Here is a 26,670-nt window from a genome sequence, read left to right as displayed (position 1 = left end):
ATTTGTAAGAACTACAGTATTTTATATTCCAAATAGCAATTTTAATGTTTTATTCATTACTAGTAAACAAACGCAGAACATATGAAGAAAACTATTTATTGGTGTAGGATGGGTGAATGTGCTGTTGTGTTAGTGGGGTGCCCTCTGTCCACTGGGCTGGCAGGCCTCAACTGCTGAAGTTCAGGCTTCCAGGAGCCTTCTAGAACATTTTGAGAATGCAAATTACATTTGAAGTAGCAATCTAAGCCGCTCAGGGCTGATTAAAAATTTCAGACTCTGGGGGTGCCTGGGTGCCTCATTCGGTTAAGCGTCTGACTTCAGCTGAGGTCATGATCTTGTTTGGGAGTTTGAGCCCCGCCTTGGGCTCTCTCCTGTCAGCCCAGAGCCTACTTCTGATCCTCTGTCTCCCTCTCTGCCTCTCCCCAGCTCATGCACACTCACTCTCTCAAAATAAATAATCTTAAAAGAAAAAAAAAATCCAGTTGAATTCATATAAGGTCTAAACATGTATATAAATATTGATAGTTATAACTACACCGTATGATATAATGTAGAAAAGATTGATATTCTTTTGAAAATAGGCTTTCAGGGGTGCCTGGGTGGCTTAGTCAGTTAAGCACCCGACTTTGGCTCAGGTCATTATCTCGCCGTCCGTGAGTTCAAGTCCCACATCGGGCTATGTGCCGATAGCTCAGACCCTGGAGCCTGCTTCAGATTCTGTGTCTCCCTCTCTCTCTGCCCCTCCCCCACTTGTGCGCGCTCTCTCTCTCTCTCTCTCTCTCTCTGTCTCTCAAAAAACGAATAAATGTTTAAAAAAAACACAAAACTTCAAACTATGGAAGAATCCTTGAAAATCTCCTTTTATTCAGAGCCAGTGTAAGAGATTCTCATACCTCTCAGATGCTTGTCCAGTAGGTTACTTCTTAAACTTTACCTCAGAAGAGGAAGATAACCCCAGGTGTGTGGTTGTAAGTAGCCTGGCTCTAGTAGGAGATTTATTCTGATTCTCTTGTTTTACTTTAAATCGTATGGTTTTTGAACTGTATTCATCATACACTGTTTTAATACAAATTTTAAAAAATCTACAAGTAAAAATGATACTTCTGTAAGAAACACCATGTTTTATTATGTGAATTTCTGTTCTTGTTGGTTCACCATGGCAAAGACCCAGATAAATCTAGGGGCTCTCTAATTTGTAATTTCCTTGGCCTCCTAGGTGTTTTGAATCTGAAGGTCAAAACAGTACAACACATATCATAAACTGGCTGATGTGTGGCTGGGGTTGTTGTTTTGTCCGGTTTTTGTCAGTCTAGCAGTGCAGCCATTTTTTTTTTTTTTAAACTAGGAAATTTCATAAATGGACACAGATTCTACATTTCATTTGAATGTAACTGTAGGGCAGAGGTCAGAAATTGAGTAGCAGTGGCCTTCTCCAGAGAGGACATCCTTCTGCCTCCCATTTCTATGCTTTTTCGAAAGGCCACACTCCTGTTTCAATCTGGCTCTAGTTAGCATTTAGATTTGTAGCTCCCTCGATAAATTAGCCCAGAGCTTCCCACGTGGTATGCGGTGGCTTGGTCGCAGGTACGCTGAGACACTGATTTTCTTTTTCCTTTTTTTTTTTTAATTAAAAAAAATTTTTTTTAATGTTTTTATTTATTTTTGAGACCGAGAGAGACCGAGCATGAGCAGGGGAGGGGCAGCGAGAGAGGGAGACACAGAATCTGAGGCAGGCTCCAGACTCCTAGCTGTCAGCACAGAGCCTGACAGGGGGCTCAAACTCACGGACTGTGAGATCATGACCTGAGCTGAAGTCAGACGCTCAACCAACTGAGCCATCTAGGCGCCCCGACACTAATTTTCTCAGACAGTTGAGGATGACGTGAAAAGGTGTGGTAAGCACTGAATTTGCCTTTTTGGTAAACTTCACGCTTGGCCTGGCATCTCCAGGATGCCCTAGGTTGTGGGTTCAAGGAATGCTGTCACATGAGGGCCTCCCTCATGTTTATAGCAAACTGTAGAGTACAGTCAACTCTTAAAGGCCTTCTGCAGACTTAGAAGAAAGAAGTCCCTGTGCCCTTTGCCAGGTAGATCCCCTCTCTGAGGTCAAAGATGTATTCTTCAGTGAGTCGGTTTCTGCTGAGTATAGCCCTGCTTCTGTTGCCTGATGGGGATGGGTCTCAGCTGGTGTTATGCTAACTCACAAAGTGCCACCCCCTGGACCCGAGCAGGGGAAGAGTATTTGGTGGAGATCTTGTGACTGAAAACATGGTCTCCATATGCAACTCTATGAAAAAAAAAAAAAGAAATGAGGGTTGATAAAAGTTACAATATGTGATTATTTTTTAGGTACTGTTACAGGTCTATAAAAGAGCTGGAAAGTTCATTAAATGTAGAATGAATTCTTCCACCAATTTATACATAATGAAAATCATAAACTCTATGATTCAAACTTGTTTACTCAGAAAAATGCCTGAGAAGAAACATGGAAGGAACAACAGTAAACACAGAACAGATGAAAATGTTATTGTCAGTAAGCTTGACATTTAGAAATTTAGGAGGATTGTTTGCCCTGAGTTTCCAAATGGTGCTGTAACTTAATATACTTGGCTGTGTTCAGTTTAATGATGTATATATTGTCCAATGCATTTCCCATCAGCAGTGAAGTGGATATGTGATGCAGAATATGTTACATTTTATCTTATCAATTGAAATACAGCTATGTCTCAGGATATAACAGTGGATGCTATGTTATATTTCTGGTCCTCTGGGAATCTTTTAGTTTTAATAGGCTATGAGGATTATGGAAAGCCCTTGACACTTGAGTGCAGGCATGGCTGTGTGTGAATGACTGTGCATTTGGAAGACACACACAATACTTTTGAGATCACTTTGCAGAGTTTTCAAAGAACTGAAGATTAATAATCTGGTGAGATAAAAATCAGGTACCAGCAAGCATCAAATACATTCTGCACAATTATAGCTCTCCAAGGGGCTCAAGATTGTGCTCAATCAACAGTACATGTTGTGATACATTTATATCCAGATACATTAAACACTAGATTAAACAAGAAAACATACCTTTTGGGAGTATAATGGACAAAGTAGACATGTCATTAAGGTCTATATAAAATATAATTAGAAGCCAGGAAAATTCCTAGTGTGTTGTGCAAGGCTTTGAAATGTGGGAACTTGACCAGTACTGTCCAATAGAATATAACACAAACTGCTTAAGTAAGTTTAGCATTCTTAATTGTGACATTAGAGAGTGAAAAGACACAGGTGAAATTAATTTTATTTTATTTACCCCAGTAGTTCCAGAATATTACCCTTTCAACATGTAATACATGTAAGATGATAAATGAAATATTTTAGTGTTTATTTCGTTTTGTAAAATATTTCCAAAATCTGGTGTGTATTTCACACTTACAGAACAGCTTAATTTGGACCAGCCACATTTCAGATGCTCAGTAGACAGACACACATGACTGGTGTAACCATTAAGCAGTTCTTGTCCTTTTGTTTCTGTAGTACCGTGAACAGAGATTTTATACTATTTCCTTTTGTGGCAATTGTTTTTATTATTATGCTGAAATCTGCTTCCTGAAACCTAGAGTCCTTTATTTTTAACTAGACTAGGGATTTAGTTGGAATAAGGTGGAAGGAGGATAAGTCCTTGTTGATTCAGTGAATGAGTGATTAAAGTTCATAGCGAAAGAGATCACGATGTGGATTTCCTAATAAGGGAATAAGACCAATGATATTAAAGAGGCAATAAAAGAGAGACTGTAGAAGTTATTGAAAATCAAAGTCTGACTAATTCTGGAATAGCTATAATATTAAGTAATTAAGTTTTTAAAAATAGAGCCAAATAATCTCCATAAACAGGAATTCTGGATGATGGATTTTCAGAATGAATTCTACTCGGTGAGTTTTAGTTTATTTGGATCATGTTATTATGAAGAATCGTAAACCCATCTTCTGTCACCTCTCTCTTTGTAGAGGAGAGTATGACATATTATTGTATGTTTTCTGGAAATCTGGTTGACTTTAGTAACTACTTAAAAAAATTTTTTTTAATGTTTATTTTTGAGAGAGAGAGAGAGAGAGGGAGAGAGAGAGAGAGAGAGAGAGAGAGCAAGCGGGGGAGGGGCGGGGGGGGGGGAGAGACAGAATCCGAAGCAGGCTCTAGGCTCTGAGCTGCCAGCACACAACCTGATGTGGGACTTGAACCCATGAACCGCAAGATCATGACCTGAACCGAAGTTGGACGCTCAACCGAGTCATCCAGGCATCCCATAGTTGTTGTTGTTGTTGTTCTTCTTCTTTTTTTAATTGGCATGATTTAATAATATAGGATACCCAGAGAGGTTCATATGACTGCTTATGTGATCTCCTTTGGGCTCCAGCAGATTCTGTGGCTTAATAATATTACTTCTGTGTTTTAAAAACCAAAGTAGTATTTCTAAATTTAAAAAAAAAAGGGTAATAACAACTAGTATTTTTCTCGAGTGCCTTCTATAAATTGCATTTCTTAGAATATCCAGACATGACAGATATCCTGCAAAGTGGGCATTAATATCAGCCCTTTTTGTGGTTGTGGAAAAACTGAGTTTTAGAGAGATGTGATTAGGCCATGGCCGTATAACTTGGAAATAGAAAAGGTAAGTTTTGAATTGAGGGCAGCACGGAGGCTAATTTGAGCATGAGGTGAATAAAGTGATTTAAGGAAGTCTAAGTGCCCCTGACAAACTCTGCAGTTAGTGTTCATGGTCCTACGAAAACAGGAGGGTTAACTTTCCAGTAACTTCTAGGCTTCTGGAACTGCAGGAGGGAGTGTTCCTGCATAAAATCTCAGAAAAATATTAAAGACCTACATTGAAGACCAAATGCACTGGAAAATGAGAACTCTGTTACACTTTAATTTGGATCCTGTAGTCCACAGAGCAGACATGGAGAAATGCTGCCCAAGGAGTAGCAGCCGGCAAGCCTCCCCCCTGTCAGTGGCTCCTGCTCAGACTGGAGAACACAAACAGCGGTCTCTTCGGTGGCTGCTTGATCCACAAAGTAATGCTGCAGTGACGATTTGTGCCCTTTGAGTGCTTGGTGGCATTCCTGAAATCTGGCCACATCTGTAACTGTATCAGTTTGTTCTGGCATAGCACATCCATCGGGCTCACGGCTCAGAAGCTTCTGGGAAGAGGAGCTGTGTCATGAGGAAAAGAGTGTGGACTTTGGGATAAGACACACGTGTGTTCAGATGCCAGATGTGCAGGTTGATAACCATAAAACTTCATTTCTTCACGTGAGAAGTGGAGGTTAATATCCTTTCTTCACAGTGAGGATCACCTAAGATAATGTGTGTAAAGCACCTGCTGCACCTCCTGGCACATACCTGATTTGTGGATTATAGTTTTACTGTGGAGGCACTATTGTAAATAATACACTTCTTTAAATTATACAAGACAAAGTGGCAGATTGATTTCTGAGCTTTCATTTCTGGCTGTGGTAAAACTGTAGGGAAAGAAATTGTTTACAGTCCCAGATAGACTGCGTTATACTGCGGTGCTTTATGGAACTGTGCTTAGAAAAGAAATACTCCCTGCCCACCTTCAGGTTCTCCAAGGCCACCTCCAGATCGGTCACTACTGGTGTGTCCATAGGCTCAGCTTTAGCAATAGTGAAAATACTTCACTCTGTTGTCCCCTTTCGATCCCCTAAGAATTTCTCTTCAGAGTGCCATATAGTAAAGCTAAGTGGCTTGCTAAGTTACAGTTGACACATTATCCATTGTATTCCTGTAGCAGGTTTGGAGTCCCTAGGAGGGAGAAATTTGGCTAAATTTCTAAGTTCACCAATTCAAAGTTAGAACCCAAACTCTTTCAACCAGTATTCATTTATTCCAGTTCATAGCTTATGTCTTGTAGACTTGCACATTTATTTATTTATTTATTTATTTATTTATTTATTTATTTATTTATTTATGAGCAAGGGGGTAGACAGAATTTTAAGCAGGCTTCATGCCCAGTGAGGAGCCTGACGAGGGGCTCGATCTCATGACTGTGAGATCATGACCTGAGCCGAAATAATAGTTAATGGTAGTATTGCAGTACTATAAAGTTAAGGAAGAAGGATTGGATTGTTTTCTCCATCTAAGTTTTAAAAAAAAAAATGTTTGTTTTTGAGAGCGGGTGATGGGCAGAGAGAGAGAGAGGGGTACAAAGGATCTGAAGTGGGGTCTGTACTGACAGCATGGAGCCCGATGCAGGGCTGGAACTCACAAACTGTGAGATCATGACCTGAGCCGAAGTCAGACACCCAACAGCTAATCCACCTAGGGACCCCTCCATCTAATTTGACATAAATGTTGAGTGGTCAGTTACAAGAATTCAGCATATTGCTATGAACAGCAGAAACTCCAAACAAAACACATCATATAATTTGCTTGCATTAAAAACTGCTGCTGGGTGTCAAAGTTATTCGAGAGAGTTGGAGTATCAGGTGTGTTTCTAATTGCTTGCCTTCCTGTGGCCAAGAATGCCTCATGTAGCTTCCCACTTGATAATTGGTCCGTAAGTGACAGCTCACTTGGGAATGACTATGCATACACTGGACAGCACTCAATAACTTGGATAATCTGACTTAAAATTACACATTGGTATGATCAACTTTTCTCATGTAGGAAAAAAAATTTAAGTTAGCTTTTATGAAATAAAATATGTGCAAAAATTATGTAAGTCATAGGGTGTGCCTCTGTAAATTTTCATAGTTGGACACACTGATATACCTACTACCAACCATTACCAACCTCGAAGTCTCCCTTGTATCTCTTACTACCCTCCACATGCAACCACCATCAATTAGTTTTGCCTTTTTTGAATCTTATGTGAATGGAATCATACTTGCCCCATTGTAACTGGTTTTTAAGTGGATTAATTTTATTCCATATTGTGTTATGAATTTTATTTTTCATATTCATTACTTCTTGCTATGTAATATATCATTATTTGAATATGCCACAATTTATTCATTCTGTTGTTGATGGACATTTGGGTTTTATGTAGTTTTGGCTATTACACATAGGTCAGCTGTGATCTTCTCATAAATGTACTTTGTGAATGTATATACTTAATTATGTTGGGTATGTACCGAGGGATAGGTAGTGGAATTACTGGGTAATTAGATATGTAAATGTTCAGCTTTAGAAAAACTGATGGCTTTCTAATTAGGTATATAGTTTACCCTTAATATCAACAGTATATGAGAGTTTTATTTCTTCCACATCATCACTAGAACTTGGTGCTGTCAGTTTTGTTAATTTTAGGCTTTCTGATGTGTTTGCAGTGGTATTTCATTGTGATTGAGTTTACATTTGCATGATGACCAAAGAGGTTGAGAATATTTTCATGTGTTTATTGGCCATTTTCATAGAGTCCCGTTTCAAATTGTTTGCTTATCTTTTCTATTGAGTTTTCTGTAATTTTTTATTGATCTGTAGAAATTCTTTATATATTCTGGATATTTTGTCAGATATATGTATTGCAAATATCTTCTCTGTGCCTGTTGCCTTTCCATTCTTTCTATAATGTATTTTGATGAAGAGAAGTTCTCGATTTTAATATTGTCCATTTTATTAGTCTATAATTTATGATTAGTGCTTTGGGTATCCTGTTTGAGGAATATCTGCCCCTCACAAGATTATGATTTTCTTCTCTACTTTTGTTTCTAGAAACTTTATTATTTTACCTTTCATATTTGTATCTGCATTTACCTGGAATAGATTTTTGTGTATGTTGTGAGGTAGAGGTCAAAATTCACATTTTTTCCCAGCATGGCATTCTGTTGACTGAGTACCATTTATTGACAAAGGCATCTTTTCCTAGTTGCAGGACAGTACCACCTTTATCTCAATTAAGTTTTCGGTGATGTGTGAGCTTACTGATCAGTTTATCTAGGCCTATATATTTCGAAAATATTTTAATTATTAGAACTTTATTATAAGTCGAGATATGAGAATATAAGTTCCCCAACTTTGTCTTTTTTCTTTAAGATCACCAAGGCTATTCTTATTTCTTTCCATGTTGACTTAAACTTTGGAATCTGGGGGCACCAGTTAAGTGACCGACTCTTGATTTTGGCTCAGGTCATTATCTCACGGTTTGTGGGATTGAGTCCTACATGGGGCTCTGTGCTGAAAACGTGGAGCCTGCTTGGGATTCTCTCTCTCCCTGTCTCTCTGCTCCTCCCCCGTGCTCGCTCGCTCTCTCTTAATAAATATATAAACATTAAAAAAAGTAAAATTTGGAATCTGTTTCTACTGCGCGCACACACACACACACACATACGAATATACACACAAATAGTAGATTCAATTTTTATTGAATCTACAGATCAATTGAAGGAGAATTTGCATTTTAATACTGAGTTTTCCCTCCCATGAACATGTTTATCCCTCCATGTGTTTAGGACTTCTTTAATGTCTCCCAATAATGTTTTGTTTTTTCAAGGTAGATGTTTTCAAGGTCTTTCATATTTTTAGTTGTTCAATTCTTTAATGTGAGAAATTTTGTTGGCTTTTAAATTTATAATTATAGGGTTTTGTTTTCTGGTGTATTGATTTTTGTGTATTGACTTTGCTAATAAATTCATGTGTTAATATTAATTTTGTGATTGTAGATTCTTTGGATTTTCTGTTAGTACAGTCTTTCTGTGAATAATTATCCTGTGAATAATCACAATTTTACTTTTTCCTTTCATTATCTGTATTAAAAAATTATTTATTCTTTATGATATCGGCTGAAACCTACAACATAAGTTGTATTGACATAGTGGTAACAAATATCCTTTTTCTGATTTCAATGGGGGAAGAAAACTTTAACATTTCACCATTAAAGGTGATGTTTGTGGTAGGTTTTAAAATAGATACTCTTCAAGCACCTGGGTGGCTCCTTCAGTTGGGTGTCCGACTTTGGCTCAGGTCATGATCTCAGGTGAGATCATGGTTCTTGGGTTCAGGCCCTACATCAAGCTCTCTGCTGTCAGCACAGAGCCTGCTTTAGATCCTCTGGCCCTCCCCTGCTTGTTCTCTCTTCCTCACTTTCTCTCTCTTCCCCCTCAAAAAATAAATAAACATTAAAAAAAATAGATACTCTTCAAGTTAATGCAGTTTTCTTCTTTTTCTACAGTCTAAGGTTGTTAAACAGTGATTACCGTGTGTTCATTTTATCAAATGCTTTTTTGTGTTTATGTGAAGAGGTGAGCCTGCTGAAGGAATTTGCTTGGAGGGAGTGATGAAACTCCTCCTAGAGGAAGGAGAAGAAACCTCAGCTTCTCTTGAAGGGTCATGGTCATCAACAGAAATTTAGACACTGCAATTATAAATAACAAATTCTTGAGACCAGGAGTAACGTGATGAAATATTTTAAATATTCGTCTGTTTTGTAATGTGCATTGGAAAGAGCAGAGGCTAGAGACAACATAGATTGACAATAATCCAGATTTGTTAAATGAGGGCCTAAGGGAGCTGAGGTGGTGAAGGAAAATTACAGAAGTCAACTGGAAGATTCTGGTTTCGGAAAAAAATAAGCAGGATTGTTGTTATATGTTGGTTAGAAAAGAAACTTAAAATTGATTCATAAACAAGGTCCTAGGGTCTGGATGTTAATGGTTTCACAAACTGCAGTGGGAAACTGGGAAAAGGATTTGAAGGGGAGAAAGAATAATGACTTCCATATTGGGTGCTAGTAAGTGAGGCTTTCTGCCTGTGGTTAAGATGGTAAACCAATTGTGCGTAAGGGAGCTGTTTTGGCTGCAAATCTCTAGTGTCTCTCACCATTCCAGACATGATAAGAATATCTGGATAAAAATCCTAAGAACCTAAGTGTTTGTTAGATTATTCAGTGATACCTATGTGGGAAAAAGAGTCACATTTTGGTGGGAAATTAGGTGTAGAGATATTCATTTGGGAATAATAATTGAGTCTCTGGTCATTGAACTTCCTCAGAGATCAAACAAAGGAAAGCACATCATCTTAAAACCAGGGAGAATTTTGGAAGATAACTATGCTCTGTGTGTCATAAAGCATTTTGTGAACCTGAAAGTTGAAGCATATTGAAACTGGAGAGTTATGAGTGAAAATCAAAGAAATGCTATTATGGAAGTAAGCAATCAGCAACCTTCAAGTTGAAGGAAATGAGTATGTTTCAGACAAAGATTGGCATCCAGAAAGGTCTCTTGTGTGACCCTTGTGTTCGTTTAGGTGAATGCAGGTTGAGTGCTGTTTGCAAATTAGAGTTGAACTGCAGATTTGTGTGTGTACTTCATTTTAACCCTATTCTTGATTACTAGCAAGTTGTCATTTCCTTGGTTCTCACGAACAAAATGTAATTATTTTCATCCTCCATATCATGAGCTTTTGCAGAGATGAAGTAGGTGTGAAACCACAGCACCTGGTATCTCCTGTTCCCCAGATTTACCAGTGCTTTTTTAGCAGGCTCCGTGGTTTCTCAAATAGCAGCAGGCCGCCTCCAGCCTTTTTTTTAGTTTTAACATATATGATATGTGAGGGCTTTTTCATTTCTGAATCGCTAGTGATTGAAAAGAATATTTATTATATAAATGAGGGAATTAATAACAGTACATATGATTATGTAGGGACTTTATATTATATATTAATATAAAATTTATTTGTTATATTAATGGTATTTTAGAAAATGACCTGTTCAAAAGCATGATTTATTTCTGCTTAGCTTTATGTATGAGCGTAAGCTTTTTGTTATTTGGTTAATTTATTGAGATTGTTCAGTATTAGGTTATGTTTAGTATCTTCAGAATCAGAAAAGAAACTAATGTATTTCATTGCATTTAAGGACCTTGAGCTGATGGAAACATATTTAGCCAAGATTAGGATAAATTAATCTTTCAAATTAAGTATTTTAATAGCTGTTTGAGGTAGCAGACTCCGACACAGGTCAGAAATACTCCTTTGAAATGCATTTTCAGAGGGGGCTATTTTACATTGGATACATTATCAAAAATACAGGTTATTTCTGATGTGAAAAGTTAAGTTTCTTTTGTATCTTTGCATATATTTAGGTATCTCTGGTGAGGAAGAGGAAGAAAGGATTTTCATTCCATTCAATAATCTTCGGTTTCATGTAGAAGAGTGTACAAAAATTCTAAAATCTTAAAATCTCTAAAAACTTAGATGAGTTAATGAAAGTGTTATTTTTTAATTAGGGGAAAAACCTTTGAAAACATTGGCTTTATTGGCGTATTGGGCAAGATTTAAAATGACAATCAGATTTGGAATATATTTTCCCTTTCTTTGATTGGAAAAGGCTTTGAGATTGTGCTTTTAATTCAGAAATACTCATTTTAATCTGTTTAAGAGGAAAATAGCAAAACTATCTTGTTTCAGTTGGCTTGCTTATTTATTTTCCACAAACAGAGATGCCATTGCATGCAGGATAATACCAAGTTTATAAGAACCATCATAGCATAATATTTAAAATTATGAAGACTAAATCTTAACTGCTTATTTTAAAATCCTGGATCTGCTGCTTAGTAAGCAGATTACTTAGCTTGTGTGTTACCACATCTGTAAAATGAGGACAATAATACCACCTACCTCACAAGGGTGTGAGGAATATACATATAGAGTAGTTAGAAGTTAGAACAGTTCCTAGCATGTGGAAATCAGTGTGTTTGCTGATGCTATAACCATTCTTTCTCCTCCACCTCCTCCTCCTCCTCCTCCTCCTCCTCCTCCTCCTCTTCCTCTACTACTGAGAATTAATACCATTGTACTCAGAGAACAATTTGAATTCAGTTCTTTGGCCAGCAGCTTTCCCTCATTGTATTTCCCAAGATGTAGTTAGCCACCTTTGGGAGTAAAGTTAGAGTATTTAAAGGACTGTCTTTTAAAAAATCAGAGGACTTTTTAAAGTTTTATTTATTTATTTTGAGAGAGAGAGAGAGAGAGCAAGAGAGGGGGAGAGAGCGTGTGCATATGCAAGTGGGGGAGGGGTAGAGGGTGATGGGGAGAGAATCCTAAGCAGGCTCTACACTGTCAGTGCAGAGCCCGATGTAGGGCTCGAACTCACATACCATGAGATCATGACCTGAACTGAAGTCAGAAGCTTAACCGACTGAGCCACCTGGGTGCCCCAGGTGTTTTTTTGAATGATACTGTATTTAAATTAAATACATTGCCCATGCATATTGGGGAAATACAGGTGAGCAGGGAACCTGCATACTCATGATAATTATTTGATAGTTGTTTCACTTGTGAACATTTCTTAAAAATTAGAATGGAGGTTAATCCATATATTATTTACTTATAGGGCTAATCCTGGTTTTAGTGTTTTAGTTTTATGTATGTCTCCAAATAGGTTTTAAGGCTGCATGTGGCCAACTTTTGTTTTGAGAGTATTTTCCAAAATGCTTTTGATACTCCTTGGCTGCTACACCATTATTTTTCAAAATCATTTAAATTTTCTGGAGTGTTTTTTTTATTTTTATTTTTTTATTTATTTAAAAAAATTTTTTTTTAACATTTATTCATTTTTGAGACAGAGAGAGACAGAGCATGAACGGGGGAGGGGCAGAGAGAGAGGGAGACACAGAATCGGAAGCAGGCTCCAGGCTCTGAGCCATCAGCCCAGAGCCTGACGCGGAGCTCGAACTCATGGACCGTGAGATCGTGACCTGAGCTGAAGTCGGACGCTCAACCGACTGAGCCACCCAGGCGCCCCTGGAGTGTTTTTTTTAAAAAGATAAACTATGTAACTTACATCCACTTCAGGAATATTTCTCCAGTCAGAGTTTTTAACTAGTGCTTGGCTCTGTGTGTGTCTGCACACATGCACACACACGTGTGTTTACTCTCTGTGGGCATATTTTCATGGATTCATAATTGAATAAATATTTTGAAATATTTTATTTATGAGTATTGGAGATGTTTAGAAATACCTTCAATCACAGAACATAACATTTTTCATGAGAAAAATCTTCGAGTCATTTTTTTTGTAGCATTACGTTCTTGAAATTGCTTTAGTGTTCCTGATTTAGCATACATCATATAATTCCCTTTACACTGTAAGACAGCCTCCCTGAGACACAAGAAGTCACACTTGCAGAATTGTTTTTATTATTTACTTGAAGTAAATCTTTCCAAATGACAGGCTTCTTTTCCATATTAGAGCCCCTCTTTAGGTAGCCTGGGCTGGCTCGTGTAAATACGCCAGTTTCTAGGATGTTCCTCCATAGGAGTGTCCCGAAACTCAGATTGAAATGTACTAATTCCCAGTACCTCCCCTTTTCCTGATATGTCTCTGCTTTCCCACTTTTCAAGACTCAACTTTGTTTTATCCTCTGTGAAGTCTCAGTGGGCTCCCTCAACTTCCCAGGATACATCGTTCTTTCCTCAAAGCTGCTGTGGGGTTCCTCAGGAGGTGACTTGATACAGGTTAGAGAGTACGGGCTTTGATCACAGTTATTTTTATTGTAACACGTGGGAATTAAACCCTAGGTCATATGCTTTATACATGAATTTATTAAATAATAAAAGCACCTAGTCAGTGTTAAACATATGGTAAATATTCAGTGGCTGGTAGCTATCATTGTTATAATTATTTTACTTATATTTGTCGCACCTTTGTTTTCTGGGAGCTCCTCTAAATCAGGTATTGTGGCATACAGGCAATTTGTGGATGAATTAATAACGGAATTATATTTATATATATGGTACATGTATGTTGTACATATATATATATATACAGTATACGTTGTACGTATATATACTATATATATATATATATATATATATATATATATATAGTAATAGAAATTACTATTAAAAGTCAGTGGACCTTCATCATCTGCTAGCAATTACTTGGATTAGATTTGTGTTGATTTCCAATTTCAGTATTTTTCAGGTTTTAAAGGAGTCTTTGAACCTTGTAAACAGCGATCAACCTAATATATCGTGTCATTCTCAACAAATAGTATTTTGATTTTCTGTTATTATTTAGTCATGAGAGAAGCATATGGTTATGCAGTCCATTTGACGGTTTACTAATTTGCTCATCATTGAGAAATACTAATTGATAATGTATTTATTATGACAGCTAGCTATCTGTGGTGGACCAGATTATGAGCTATATAGGGTAATGATTGTGATGTCTGAATGCACAAACTGGATTGATGAGTTCAGCTGGACAAAACTCTTGTTCAGTAAGGCACACGGCAAGACCTGTAAGACATTCATTAAAAATACCAAATAAATCCTTGTGTTTCTGTATCACTGTATCAAAATGTCAGTAGCACAGATCTATTAAGTTCTTTGATCCGTCTTTCACGTCCTGTTTTAAAATCTGCATATCTTAAATTCCTCTGGGTTCAGATATTTGGAGAGATTACACATAAAAGCACCCTAAAAATATCTCAAGTCTGATATTTTCTAATTATTGTTAAATATTTTGAGATTGCAAATTTCATTTAAATGTCAACTGTAATTAAATGTGTGCCATTTGTTTTTCTACTCAGGTTTTACAGTTTGATGGAATGTTTTCCCCCACAATTTAATAAATATTTGTTTTATTTCACATGAATTAATTCAAAACTGGATAAGAGCAACATATTTAAATCAACTATTGTTGTGATGGACTAGAAAATAAATGTACTCCCTAAGCAAACTGTTTACTATGCATTTGAATGGAATTTATCTTGCTTAGTATTGGCAAGTTAAACATAGAAGGCAATAATTAATAGGAAAACCAAATATGTATACTGCATACTAAATAAGGCAACTTATTTTTCTTGCCTCTGTCAGAGATCCTTAGTGTCTAAAATTTGTAATGACCCCATAATATATATGCGTTGTTGTGGTCAGACAACACCCACTGAAGTGAAATAGTAGAGAAATTCTTAGGCTTGTGTGAATTATGCATTTTTAATTGGTACCAAATATGTGTTTATCATGATTTTCTTTTCATTTGTTTTCAAAATTGTCAGCTTGCTTTTTTATGTATACATCACACAACCACACTATACTTACATAAAATGTTGGGAAGTGAACTGGCACCCTATTATTTCATTTCTCCCACCAGCCCCTTAAAAACTCCAGGGATTTTAGTATGTTTAGCATGATAGAAAGGATCCTGATAGAAAGGATTAAGAGAAGGTTGTCTGTGTTCTTCATATGGGAATGCAAATGTGTGTGGCCAAGTTCCTTTTGGCAGAGTGGAGTGTTCTCTGCCATGGTTTGATGTGCAAGTACAAATTGCACATGCTCATATTTGCGTTGCAGTCTAAATCACGTAAATTAGACATATGAAGACAAAATTTAATCATCTTGTCAGTCCTTTACAATACAAATCAGATTTTTGACTGTGCAGTCCCGATAAAATGACAATTACGCTTGAATATGAGCATAGCATAAATTACTTTTCAAACCATTCTATTGAGCACAATATATGTAAAAGAAATGCTTAATTCATTTGCTATGGTTACTTTCTTTTAAAGGTTTATTTGTTCTCTGCATAGAATGATGCGGTGTAGTGGAAGTCGAAAACAGATTGAAAGAGTAATTTCCATGTCAGTGTGCTTTTTGCTTTACCTCTTCCTTCTGAAAATGGGCTGTTTATTCAGTGAACTCTGTTCTTAAATGATTGCTCAAGCTTTGAGGCATACCTTCCTCCAAATGGGACCTTAATTCTTAAAGTTTGCTCTTTCTGTATTGTCTGTTCTTGTTGATAGTGAAACATTCTTGGGCGGGGAGCATAATCAGAGAAACATAAAGCTGGAAGCAGAGAAGAACAATTTTAAAAGCGGAGCATTTTCAGTTGATTTCTATGTAACTAATAGAATTCCATAGGGATTATTATTGAATTTAGGTTATTAAGGACCTCAGATGCCCTTTCTCCTATTTCTATTAGCAGTTACATCATTGAACTCTCTTAATTGATGAATTGGAGACACTGTATTGTGAGAGCCTAGTGTGGAGATTCTGTCTCGTGTGTATTCCCGGGACCTTGCTGTAGCAAACGCACAACCGTGGTTGACAGTGGTATCGAGGAAGTGTAACTTGGATTCCAGTAGCTCATTGTTCCTTGACCATTGTTCATTGTTCCTTGACCATTGGGTGCTTGATTGTAAGTATGAGGGATAGGGATGGTATGGACATTTGTTGAGTAACTAGCTTGTGCCAGATTTTCTGGTGTATACATTGTATGCATTCTTGTTTCCAGTGTCCGTAGCCCCTGTCCCCTAAAAAAGGAGATTTTATGATATAACTTGAACAAATGAGGAACAGGGGCATAGGAAAGTTAAACAGCTTGCCCTAAGGCACATTTTTGCCAAGTGCTAGCGCTGGTGTTGGTTCTGTCTGGGTTCGTGTTTGGATCCTTTCCGCGGCAGCACACAACCTTTCTCAGATGGAGTAGAGCATGCCGTTTATTCTCGTGAGATCCTGAAATTCTGGGTATAGAAGAGTTCTTGATGTCTGTGTATCGTCGCTTGAATTGCCTGATGAGTCAAAGAACAGGGGTGGAACTTTGTGCTCAGGGAAGGGAGGTAACTGTAGAAAGTAGGTGTGTAATTGTAAAATATACCCAGGAAATAATCTACATTGAAGTTTTTTGTATTTTCTTTTTTAATTCATCAGGTCTTTGCTATGCTGCTCTTAATTTTCCATTAATAAACTTAATGGAAATTGGATTACTTATTATAGAAATAATGCTTTCTCTGTGGACTCCACCTATCCTAGTTGAGGTGATTTCTATTAAAAGTTTGAAAATGCATAAAGTGAGGTACAAAAAATAACGATCACTCTTTCATTACAAATCATGAAAATTTTATGTATTTCCTATGTAGATGTTATTTAGAAGGTAAAACCGTATACCCCAAATGGAAAATAAAGAACTGTTTTCCTATTTGTGCTGAGAGGCATCTCTAAAATTGGATATTCATATAGACATAAATTGCTGACTCCTTACAGCCTATGTTAAAGAATATCTGAACACGAGTTTGCTTCCATATAGAAAATGATGTTTGTGCCACAGAAATCTGTGTGTCTTTTCTCAGCAGTAAGATGTCTCATGTTGTACAAGTTCAGAAGATACGGTAGATGTCACCTGTCACCTAGCAACAAGCTCCCTGCTTTGTGTCTTCAGCATCTCTTTTCATTTTAAGTCAAAATAGCTATGAAAACGTAGCACTTAGATTTGCATTTATCTCCAGAAATATTTAGATTAACCTTCAAATATTTTTAGTTCCCAAGATAACTCACTGCAGCAGATAAAACAGAAATAACTTTAAATGAAAAAAGGCAACTTATATATCAAAAACCTTGATGCACAGGAAGGCCAGGATGGATCGGTTACGTAATACCTTCAACTTAAATGCACCAAGCCTGCCTGTCGGGTTCCCTAATCGGCTTTAAAAGTTATGTGAATATGTATATAAACCTTATTACTTGACTTTTTTTTTTTTTTTTTTAATCAGCCCTTGAAAACACAAGATCACAGCTAATGAAGCAGTGATTTGTAAAACTGAATCTAGAAGACAGAATTCCAGATGGGATCGCAGTACCATTACCAGAATTCAATTTGCTTGAAACAGAGCAACTAAATTACCTTGGGGCAGAAAGTGAAATACCCTGACAAGTCAGGCGTCCATAAACACCTTGGAAACTTGTTTCTCTGTCTCTATTTAAAGATACGTAAAGGGATTTTCAGAGGAACTAGCAACAAGTGTACTTATGGGTCCTGAAGTATTTAGAATGTATTAAACACTAACCTTTTAAGATTGAGAACCTAATAGATCATTTAAGATGTGATGAAGAGCTAGCGGCCTGTTACTACTGGGTAATATAATGCCCGTACCTGGAGGTCATTATTCTGAAGTGTAACTCCCTTTTCATTAAGTTGGGTCGCATCCACTTTCATTCTGGCCGTTTCTGTTGTCCAGGGTCCTTCCTTTGAGTTACAAAGGAAGCTTAGAATTCCTTTTAGGAAATTTTAGGGGAGAAAACAAGAGTTAGAAAGTAACAATTTAGAAAATCATTCTCTTTTGCTACAGTTTGTCCAGACTCACCATTTATAGATGAATATTTACTAATACTATAGGCAGCAGTATTTGTTTTTAAAAGTAAATCTAAACTTTTTTTCCAAAATGTAATATTCTGTGTCTTTTCTTCTTTCTCATGGTTTTTGTTTTTTTGTTTTTTTTTTTTTTTTGTATTGAAATAAGTTACCAGCTCTTTTCTGCTTCTTCACCCGACAATGGAGAATCATTTTTGAAGCTAGGAAAGTAAGGACCGAAACCATGTGTGATGAATTTTTGATGAGGACAGTGGCCTTTAAAACTTCTGTGCTTTGAGAAGACTTATTGGATATATTTACAAACCTATTTGGCAGAGTTAAAGTGATCTTTTAGTTGGGAAATTGATGAGATATTAACTGTTGTTGGAAATGTGCCATTTCCCCATTTTATATCATGGCTTGATTTTGAAGGGGTTTGGAGAACAACCCAAAGGCGCCTGAGCATGAGTAAAAGAGAGAGTCATCTGTCTATTTCGTGGTCTCAACTTTGGGAAATCCTGTTGTTTTCTTGTTTAATATCTGGGCCATTGACTGAAGAGCGGTATTTCTTACGTGGATGACAACACAGATGGCTGTACAGACACTGCTTCAGTTGAGGTAGATGGGGTAGATAGAACAGGCTTTATGGTTAGCATTGCTTCTGCAGAGAAGGGAATGGCGGCTCAGAGCGGTTGAATGAATTGTTTCAGGTCAAATGGCCAGTGGATGACAGAGGTGACTATAGGGGTGTGAGGTGGGAGCTACAGTGCAAGAGATGAGCTTGCGCACTCTTTGAGGAGCTTGGATTAAACAGAAAACTAAGCTTAGCATTATACCGGGAACTCCTCAGATTTCAAACGTAGGTCTACGTGTAAGTTGTAGGGGGTTGCAAAGATGAACCACAGAGAGGCCTGCTGAGATGCGGAAATAAGGAGTTTTGTAAGGACCCTGACATTATCCAGCTAGTTACCTTGGGTGCAAAATTAATCTCTGATCTTCATTGTCAAATGGATCTGAAAATAGTCCATGTACTCAAGTCACAGAACTGCCTTTAGTACAAATTACATCACTGGGCTACTTTGTAAATCCGAAAATGCTGTCAAAATGTGGGATAGTGTGTTATGTGTAGTTCACATAATTTACTGTTTCTTTAAGTCACCAGATTAATGTTAACTAAAAATACAAATTATATAATGAAGGCCCTAGTTACTTGGCTAAGAAAAATCCACATGATTGATAGAGGGGTTTACTTTATTTTTCTTCCATTAGTCATTATTACCCTCACTTGCTCACTTGACAGGCGTTTACCGATTCCCTGGAACGTGCCAGGGAGCGTGCTGTGTTTCAGGAAATAAAGTTGGGAATGGCGCTATGTTAGCATGCGCTGCTTCTTCTGTTGGGAATATAAATTGGTATAGTCTACTTTAAAAAAGATAGTTTGAAAATTGGGGGGAGGGCAGTTTCTATTATTTTGATCCAGTAATTATACTTGTAGAAGTATATTCTAAGGCAGTAATGAAAGGTGCAGACTAGAGCAGCCATGCACAGGAGTGTAGGCTGAGGGTGCCTGGCTGAGGGGTGAGCGCTGGTGACAACCTACCCTGGGCTGTCCTTGCCAGGCCCTCCCTGCTGAAGAAAGCCTGTCCGTGTCCCAGAGTCCTTCTGTGTCTGCCCAGAGAGGGCGTGCTTTCTAGTTGCTTAAAGGCAACATCCAGTCTTGCGGAGGCCCCAGTGTATGCCAGATTTACGCAGGAGGATGTTTAAATGTTATCCGTAGTAGTGCGGAATCATAAATTATTAGACAAAAACTAGGGAGTAAGTTATCCCTACAGTGGAGTATTACGAATTTTGGATTGATCATTAGTAAGGTGGGTATCATGTGAAAATAGCCAGAGTATATATCAAAGTATGGGAAAACAAATTACAAAACTGGAATGTAAGATTGAAGCCAGTTTTTGACATACCTGATACCTTCTGCTAAGTTGGGACTGATTGAGTTAAATCTGTTTTGAAGACTAGAAAGAACAAGACGTGTTTGATAAGAACGTGGTGCTATGGATGACTTTTTAATTCTTTCCAGGGATACCATATTATGATTTCAAAATGTAAGATAGAAGAATTAGACACTCTGAATTTCAAGAGAATTTTTCTAGTTTGACACTGTAATGTTAAAGTATTGCATTTTTATTGCTTTTTAGTAACATTTCTAGTAGTAAAAGCTGTAGTATATACGAGAAGATGCATTTTGAGACATGAGACATATATCTTTTTATATAAATATAAATATAAATATAAGCACACACACAGAAGTGGGGAGGAAGAGAGCGGACGGGGGGAGAGAAATTGATTGATTGATTTAAAACTGGAATAAAATTAAAGGCCAGTCCCCTTACAGACCAAGCCCATAGAGTTGTGCCACATTTCATTTAAGGCCCTATGAGTGAGTGAACCCCTTTTCTGTTCAAATGTATGAAATTACATGCAAAGGAAGCTTGGCCCAGGGCTACACTGATTACACACTGGCACGGAATGGGTGCAGGTAAGAACAGGAAGACGTGGCCCCTCTTGAGTATAATTCCGAATGAAGAAAAAAAAAGTCAACTATGCCTACTAAGCTGGCTTAACGGAATGCCAGTGAAAATTTGCCTCATGAAATGGAAATTCTGAAGCACGTTACATAATGCTGAGTGAAAATAAATAGGACTTTCGAGATACCTCCAAGTGGCGCAAACAGTTTATTGTAATCAGAACCTTCTAATCCAGCGATACTGAATTATATTTGGTGAGATCCACATGATCCTGGGGGTATGGGAGCTTTTAAGAAGCAGCATGTATCAGATCAGTTTTTAAAAAGTTACTTGGGTATTAACCAACATGAAGGCACCAGAAAGTATTCATATTAATTATGCTGCATATTTATACCAACTGTAAAGAGGAAAAAAAAAAAAAAAAAAAGATCATTTCCTCTGGAAAACAGCATTACTTTAGAAATCTCTTGATTGCTAAGAATAAGGGAGCAAAGTACTCCAGTGGGGAGTATTTGTGACTTCTTTCATATATGAAATTTGCTTTTACACCGATTCCTGCCATTTTCTCCTCACCTTTCTGTCTCTGTCACCTCCCTTTCTTTTTCTTCCCTTCCTTTCTTATCTTTATCCAGATCTTCATTATCTTGTGCCCAGGAGCTGTCACAGTTGGAGGTCCCGCTCCTATCCCCTCATCTCTCCACTTTGCCCTTTACATGGCTGGTAAAGAGCAAGCAGAAGACAACTAAAGACAAAAATATTCTTCACTTATGTTTTCATGACGTCATTCACTAATCAAGAGTGTAAAGAATTGCAGAATAAGTGTTTCACCCCCAGTGGAAGGATGTCCTCAACATGTGGAACTTACTCTCATGATTTGTTTCTGTGTTCTTCTTGCAGGATCAATGTGACTCTGGAGACAAATGGATGAATGAATACCCATATGAAGAGGAAAACAATAAAGGTTGGTTGGTCACATTTTCTAACTCTGGTGAAAATCTTCTGTTGCACATTACTTTGTGGCAGTGATTCTCATTAGAGCACTTCTGCGTCTGTGTAGGAGACAGAGGTCAATACTCTGATCCATACATCTGTCTGTAAAGTGTAATTTTTAATTTTTAAACCCTTAAATATTAAGACCTTTGTAAGGAGGCAACCCTCTTTTGTGCAAGTGTGGCTGTCATCAGTTTCTAGGACTTAAGCTGGAATTAGAGAGTCAGCTTGTTGATGAATATTAAGAAATGGAGGACCACTGAATACAACTCCTCACTGGGACAGAGAAAAACCAAAGAAGCCAGAGTCTGTGTAACATACATTGGTTCCTATGAGCGTAATCCTGATACCAGCACCATGTGACATAGTATTGATTGCTGTCAAATGTTGTCCTCTTGCCAGCCCATCAGCTTTGCTCAGAGGAGGGGGATGATTAGGAAAGTCTTCTCACTTTGGTTCCTTATAGACAGGTGCCACACTAAACTAGAGGGGAAAGAAAAAATCTTGTGAATTTCAACAGTAATCAACTGCTGGCCATCACTTTTTGTGTGGCATTTATTTGAGCTTTTCTCAGACTTCATGCTAGTTATAATATAAAAATCATAGGTGATACAAAGAAAAGTACAGTATGTTCAACGATCTCCATTTCGTAAGGTTTTTATACTGAACAGGTTTGGTACACAGACATGTGTCTCATAACCCTTGGATAGCTGCACAACACCTGCAGTTTCATATTTTCCTTTCTCCACTGCTCCTGCTCTTGTCAAGTCTGTGTACATCATGCCATGTCTTTTTCTGCCAGCCCACCCTCACAGTTGCTTCCAAATGATTTTCCAGGTTATATGTTTCGTTTAATGTTCTCTTCTTCCCTCGTCGTTGCTAAAATTACTCCTTTCTAGTATTTGTATCTGGAAGATTTGCAGACACCTAGAGGGAGTATTGATTCACGGATGATACAAGGGAGACTTCTGGTTTTATGGTGATGTTCTTTTTCTTGACTCTAGTATTGCCTACATGGGAGAATTTACTTTGTGAGAATTAATCGTACTGTGTATTTATTTCTGTGTGGATCAGTGAGGTTCTGTTAAAGGGGCTCTGGGTGGTGGGGTGTGGAGGTCCAATCTGTAGTGCTTGTCAATTCCCATTGTGGCTGGTTTCAGTGATTTTAATAACCAGCCTGCAAGGATCCTTAAAATTTAACAGTTGGTACTCTTTTTTTAAAAAATGTTTTCTTAACATTTATTTATTTTTGAGAGACAGAGAGAGATAGAGCACAAGCAGGGGAGGAGCAGAGAGAGAGGGAGACACAGAATCCGAAGCAGGCTCCAGGCTCTGAGCTGTCAGCACAGACCCCGACACGGGGCTCAAACTCACAGACCGTGAGATCATGCCCTGAGCTGAAGTCAGCTGCCTGACCAACTGAGCCACCCAGGCGCCCCTAACAATTGGTACTCTTGAGCTGGGCATCAACTAACACCAGCACCCCATTGATAATTCCATTCGTAAAGTTAATATTATGTGCTCCTTAAGACCAGTGGGGCAGAGGTAGTAACTTTAAATTGTCCTGTCTCATCCCTATGTAAACATGGAAACCTTCTTCACTCATTATCATGCCAGATGTATTTATCCCTTTTATATGATGTTGATATCCTATCACTTTATGTTTTCATTTGATGGTTATTAAATTTTTATGTTTGAATGGATCAGTATTAACTTTGTGAGTTTATACATTTTGACAGTGTCATTGTTCTGTAACTAATTTTATGACAACTAAAGATGATGGCAAAGAGAATCATTGTGTTGCTACTTACCCTGAGGATAAACTCTGAAAATATCATCTTGATTGACTATAACTTATGTGATTCATTCTAAATGATTGTGCCTCTTAGCTTATAAAAGTCTTATTCAAAAGTCTGTATAGGGGAGGGAGCAATGAGTATTTCACTTAATGTGTTTGTCACAAAGAATTCTTTTTTTTTTTTTTTTTAAGTTTATTTATTTATTTTGAGAGAGACAGAATGCAAGCGAGGGAGGGGCAGGGAAAGAGGGAGAATCTCAAGCAGCCTCTGAGCTGTCAGTGCAGAGCCTGTGCGGGGCTCAAACTCACAAAACTGTGAGATCATGACCTGAGCTGAAATCAAGAGCCAGACAGACACTTGCCTACTAAGCCACCCAGGTGCCCCAAGGATTATTTTTTTCTTATTACTGTTTTTCATATTTTTGATCTGTATTTTCAGTTATAGATGCCTTAGAACGGAGAATACATTGGTGCTTCTTTTTAAGCCTGCTTAAATCGGATGCTGTTAGTTTTAACAAAGCCTGGGATTTGGGAGATTCTGGGAAAAAATTCTGGGAGAAAATTGCAGAGTTTGAAAATTTTTATATACTTTAGGTGTATTGACAAGGTCACTATTAAGAGGAAGTTTTAAAATGTCCGCTGTGGAAGAAACATCGCCACTGTCTAATAATTGAAAAGAGATTTGAATGTGGCTCTTAAAACTATATAGTACATTTCTGGTTTGCCAGTGGTGATAAAATCTTGCCAAGAGCCACAGAATATCATGTTGTGCCTTTCTGCCTAGGTTCTAATATTTAAATGGCCTAAATAGCATTTGCAGAATTCCTTTTGCGGCCACACCAAGAGGTTTATTTCCAGGAACAGATGAAGATCTTCTCTGTCCTTAGAAAATAGATATATTTGCATGAAGTTTTTTCCTTTACTCAGTTTTTAAGTTCCTTTATTCAGTTTCATTGCACTTGGTTTTGTCCCCTTACCGTCTGTCATTATTAAACTTCAAATAAATTCAGAAAAGATCTCATCCTCCATTATTTCCTGCTCACCAGTATTGGCATAAAATATGGTATATGTGCTCTTGAATGTATTTCAGCAGTTGCTGTCCTTGTGAATGAGGTGGCTTGTTTGTGGACCCATCTCCACAAACCTGGCACTGCTCCATTTGTTTTCCAGCCGCTTCAATATGTTTACCAAGTGCTTCTCAGCTGCTGGCGTAGAGCAGGTGTCCAAAACACTCATGCATATACGTTAGCCCAGCTCATCAGAGTTCACAGTAAAACTTTTGCTCTGTGCCTACCTCTGATGAACAGCTGCTTAAACCATCCAGCATTTGTAGTGGATGACTTTTACTTCTTATATTTGGAAACTGTGAGGACAATAGCAAGCTTTTCTGAGAAAGCTTTAATTTCCTACAAAAAAAAAAAAAAGTTTATAACGTAGTGATGGGCGTACGTAGCGTGGTTGTTTTAAATTTCTTTTCTGTGACGTTCCGAGGCTCTTTCCTCACACAGGATAGAAGAGATAGCAGCAACCTAGTCTTTATTCCCTGTTGAACTAAGTAGGCATAGTTGCTCAGAAAGCTCCAGGTAATGTAAATGCAAACACGTGGTCAGCGCTGGGCTCCTCTACGTGTATGTAGAGTGGCTGCCTGGGCAATAAACGTGGAATAAAATAAACAAACAAAACAAAGAAAAGCAAGTCTTGGCTCTGCAGTGATCTGTGTGTATGATCATGGACCAGTGACGTCTTTCTGAATTTTAATTTTCTCAACTGCATACTGGAACTAAGAACACGTGTCCTATGTCAAGAGTTGTTATGGGGGGTACCTAAGTATGACATATTCGTGAAAATGATTTAAAGGATAGAGTTGTAAATGTGAGTGTGATACTGATACTATAATTTCTGTAGCAGAAGACAGAGGTTCACAGCTTTGTTGTATGACATCGCACCACAAAGGCAAACATTTTCAGAACTGAAGTGCCCTCAAAGCTCACTAACTCTTAACGTGTGACTGGTGTGTGATCACCTTCTAGAAGAGTTGGTTGGTTACTTCAACCTCACATTGAGCACACTTTGGAATTTCCTACTGTATGAAGCAGTTAATCTATTTCCAGACATATATAATTATATTACAAGTTCTTCCTCTTATTGAGCCAAATCAGTAGATTTGATAATGATCAAAACTATTAGGTATATCACATATTTATTAAAATATCATCCTGAATTGGGTCACTGTTTCATCAAATCCTTTCACCTTTGCATGTTTAATTTCTCTTATCTGGGAAATGAGAACAAAATGATATACAAGGATGGGAGAAATATCATGCGATTATTGAAGTAGAATAATGGCTTTATGATTTGAAAAGACCATGCATTGCTCATTTTTAAAACATTAAAGCAGGCAGAGCCCCATCATCTCCTTGCCTCATACCTTTTAACATATGGCGAACATTATTTACTTCTCTGTGTGCATATATACAAGTAAAAGTAAATACAAGAGTTGGTTTTACAAAAAATATGGTATTTATTCTTGGTCTTTCTAATGAGTTATTTTTTCAGGCTGCTTCTGATATAGTAGAAGAAATAGAAACGGAATTTATTTTATTTATTGTGTGTGTGTATATATATATATATATATATATATGTATATATATATATACATATATATAATTTATTGTCAAATTGGTTTCCATACAATACCCAGTGCTCATCCCAATAAATGCCCTGGATGGCCATCACCCACTTTCCCCTCTCCCCTCACCCCCCATCAACCCTCAGTTTGTTCTCAGTATTCAAGAGTCTCTTATGGTTTGCCTCCTTCCCTCTCTAACTTTTTTTTTTCCCCTTCCGCTCCCCCCTGGTCCTCTATTAAGTTTCTCAAGATTCACATAAGTGTAAAAACATGATATTTGTCTTTCTCTGCCTGATTTATTTCACTTAGCATAACACTCTACAGTTCCATCTACGTTGCTACAAATGGCCAGATGTCATTGCCAAGTAGTATTCCATTGTATATATAAACCACATCTTCTTTATCCATTTGTCAGTTGATGGACATTTAGGCTCTTTCCACAATTTGGCTATTGTTGAAAGTGGCCACTGTGTTTTGGCTATTGTTGAAATTTGGCTATTGTTGAAATTTGGCTACTATAAACATTGGGGTACAAGTGCCCCTATGCATCAGCACTCCTGTATCCCTTGGGTAAATTCCTAGCAGTGCTATTGCTAGGTCATAGCATAGAACTATTTTTAATTTTTTTGAGGAACTTCCACA

General features: G+C 37.6%; 1 protein-coding gene across 8 annotated transcripts in view; it reads left to right on the top strand.

The window, feature by feature from the left end:
* The window catches only part of KLF12 (Kruppel like factor 12), a 1,158,470-nt gene that overhangs the window by 842,847 nt on the left and 288,953 nt on the right, over positions 1 to 26,670 (top strand). For all 8 annotated transcript variants that reach the window (XM_042927869.1, XM_042927832.1, XM_042927842.1 and 5 more), the window contains one exon: positions 21,509 to 21,572. In XM_042927869.1, coding sequence (XP_042783803.1) covers positions 21,540 to 21,572 — 33 coding nt within the window. In that variant the 5' untranslated portion in view covers positions 21,509 to 21,539. The remainder of the gene's footprint in view (positions 1 to 21,508; positions 21,573 to 26,670) is intronic.

This window comes from Panthera leo, chromosome A1, assembly GCF_018350215.1.
Source record: "Panthera leo isolate Ple1 chromosome A1, P.leo_Ple1_pat1.1, whole genome shotgun sequence".
Taxonomy (NCBI): domain Eukaryota; kingdom Metazoa; phylum Chordata; class Mammalia; order Carnivora; family Felidae; genus Panthera; species Panthera leo.
Note: the sequence above shows the minus strand (reverse complement) of the source record. Positions and strands in the feature narration are given on the sequence as shown.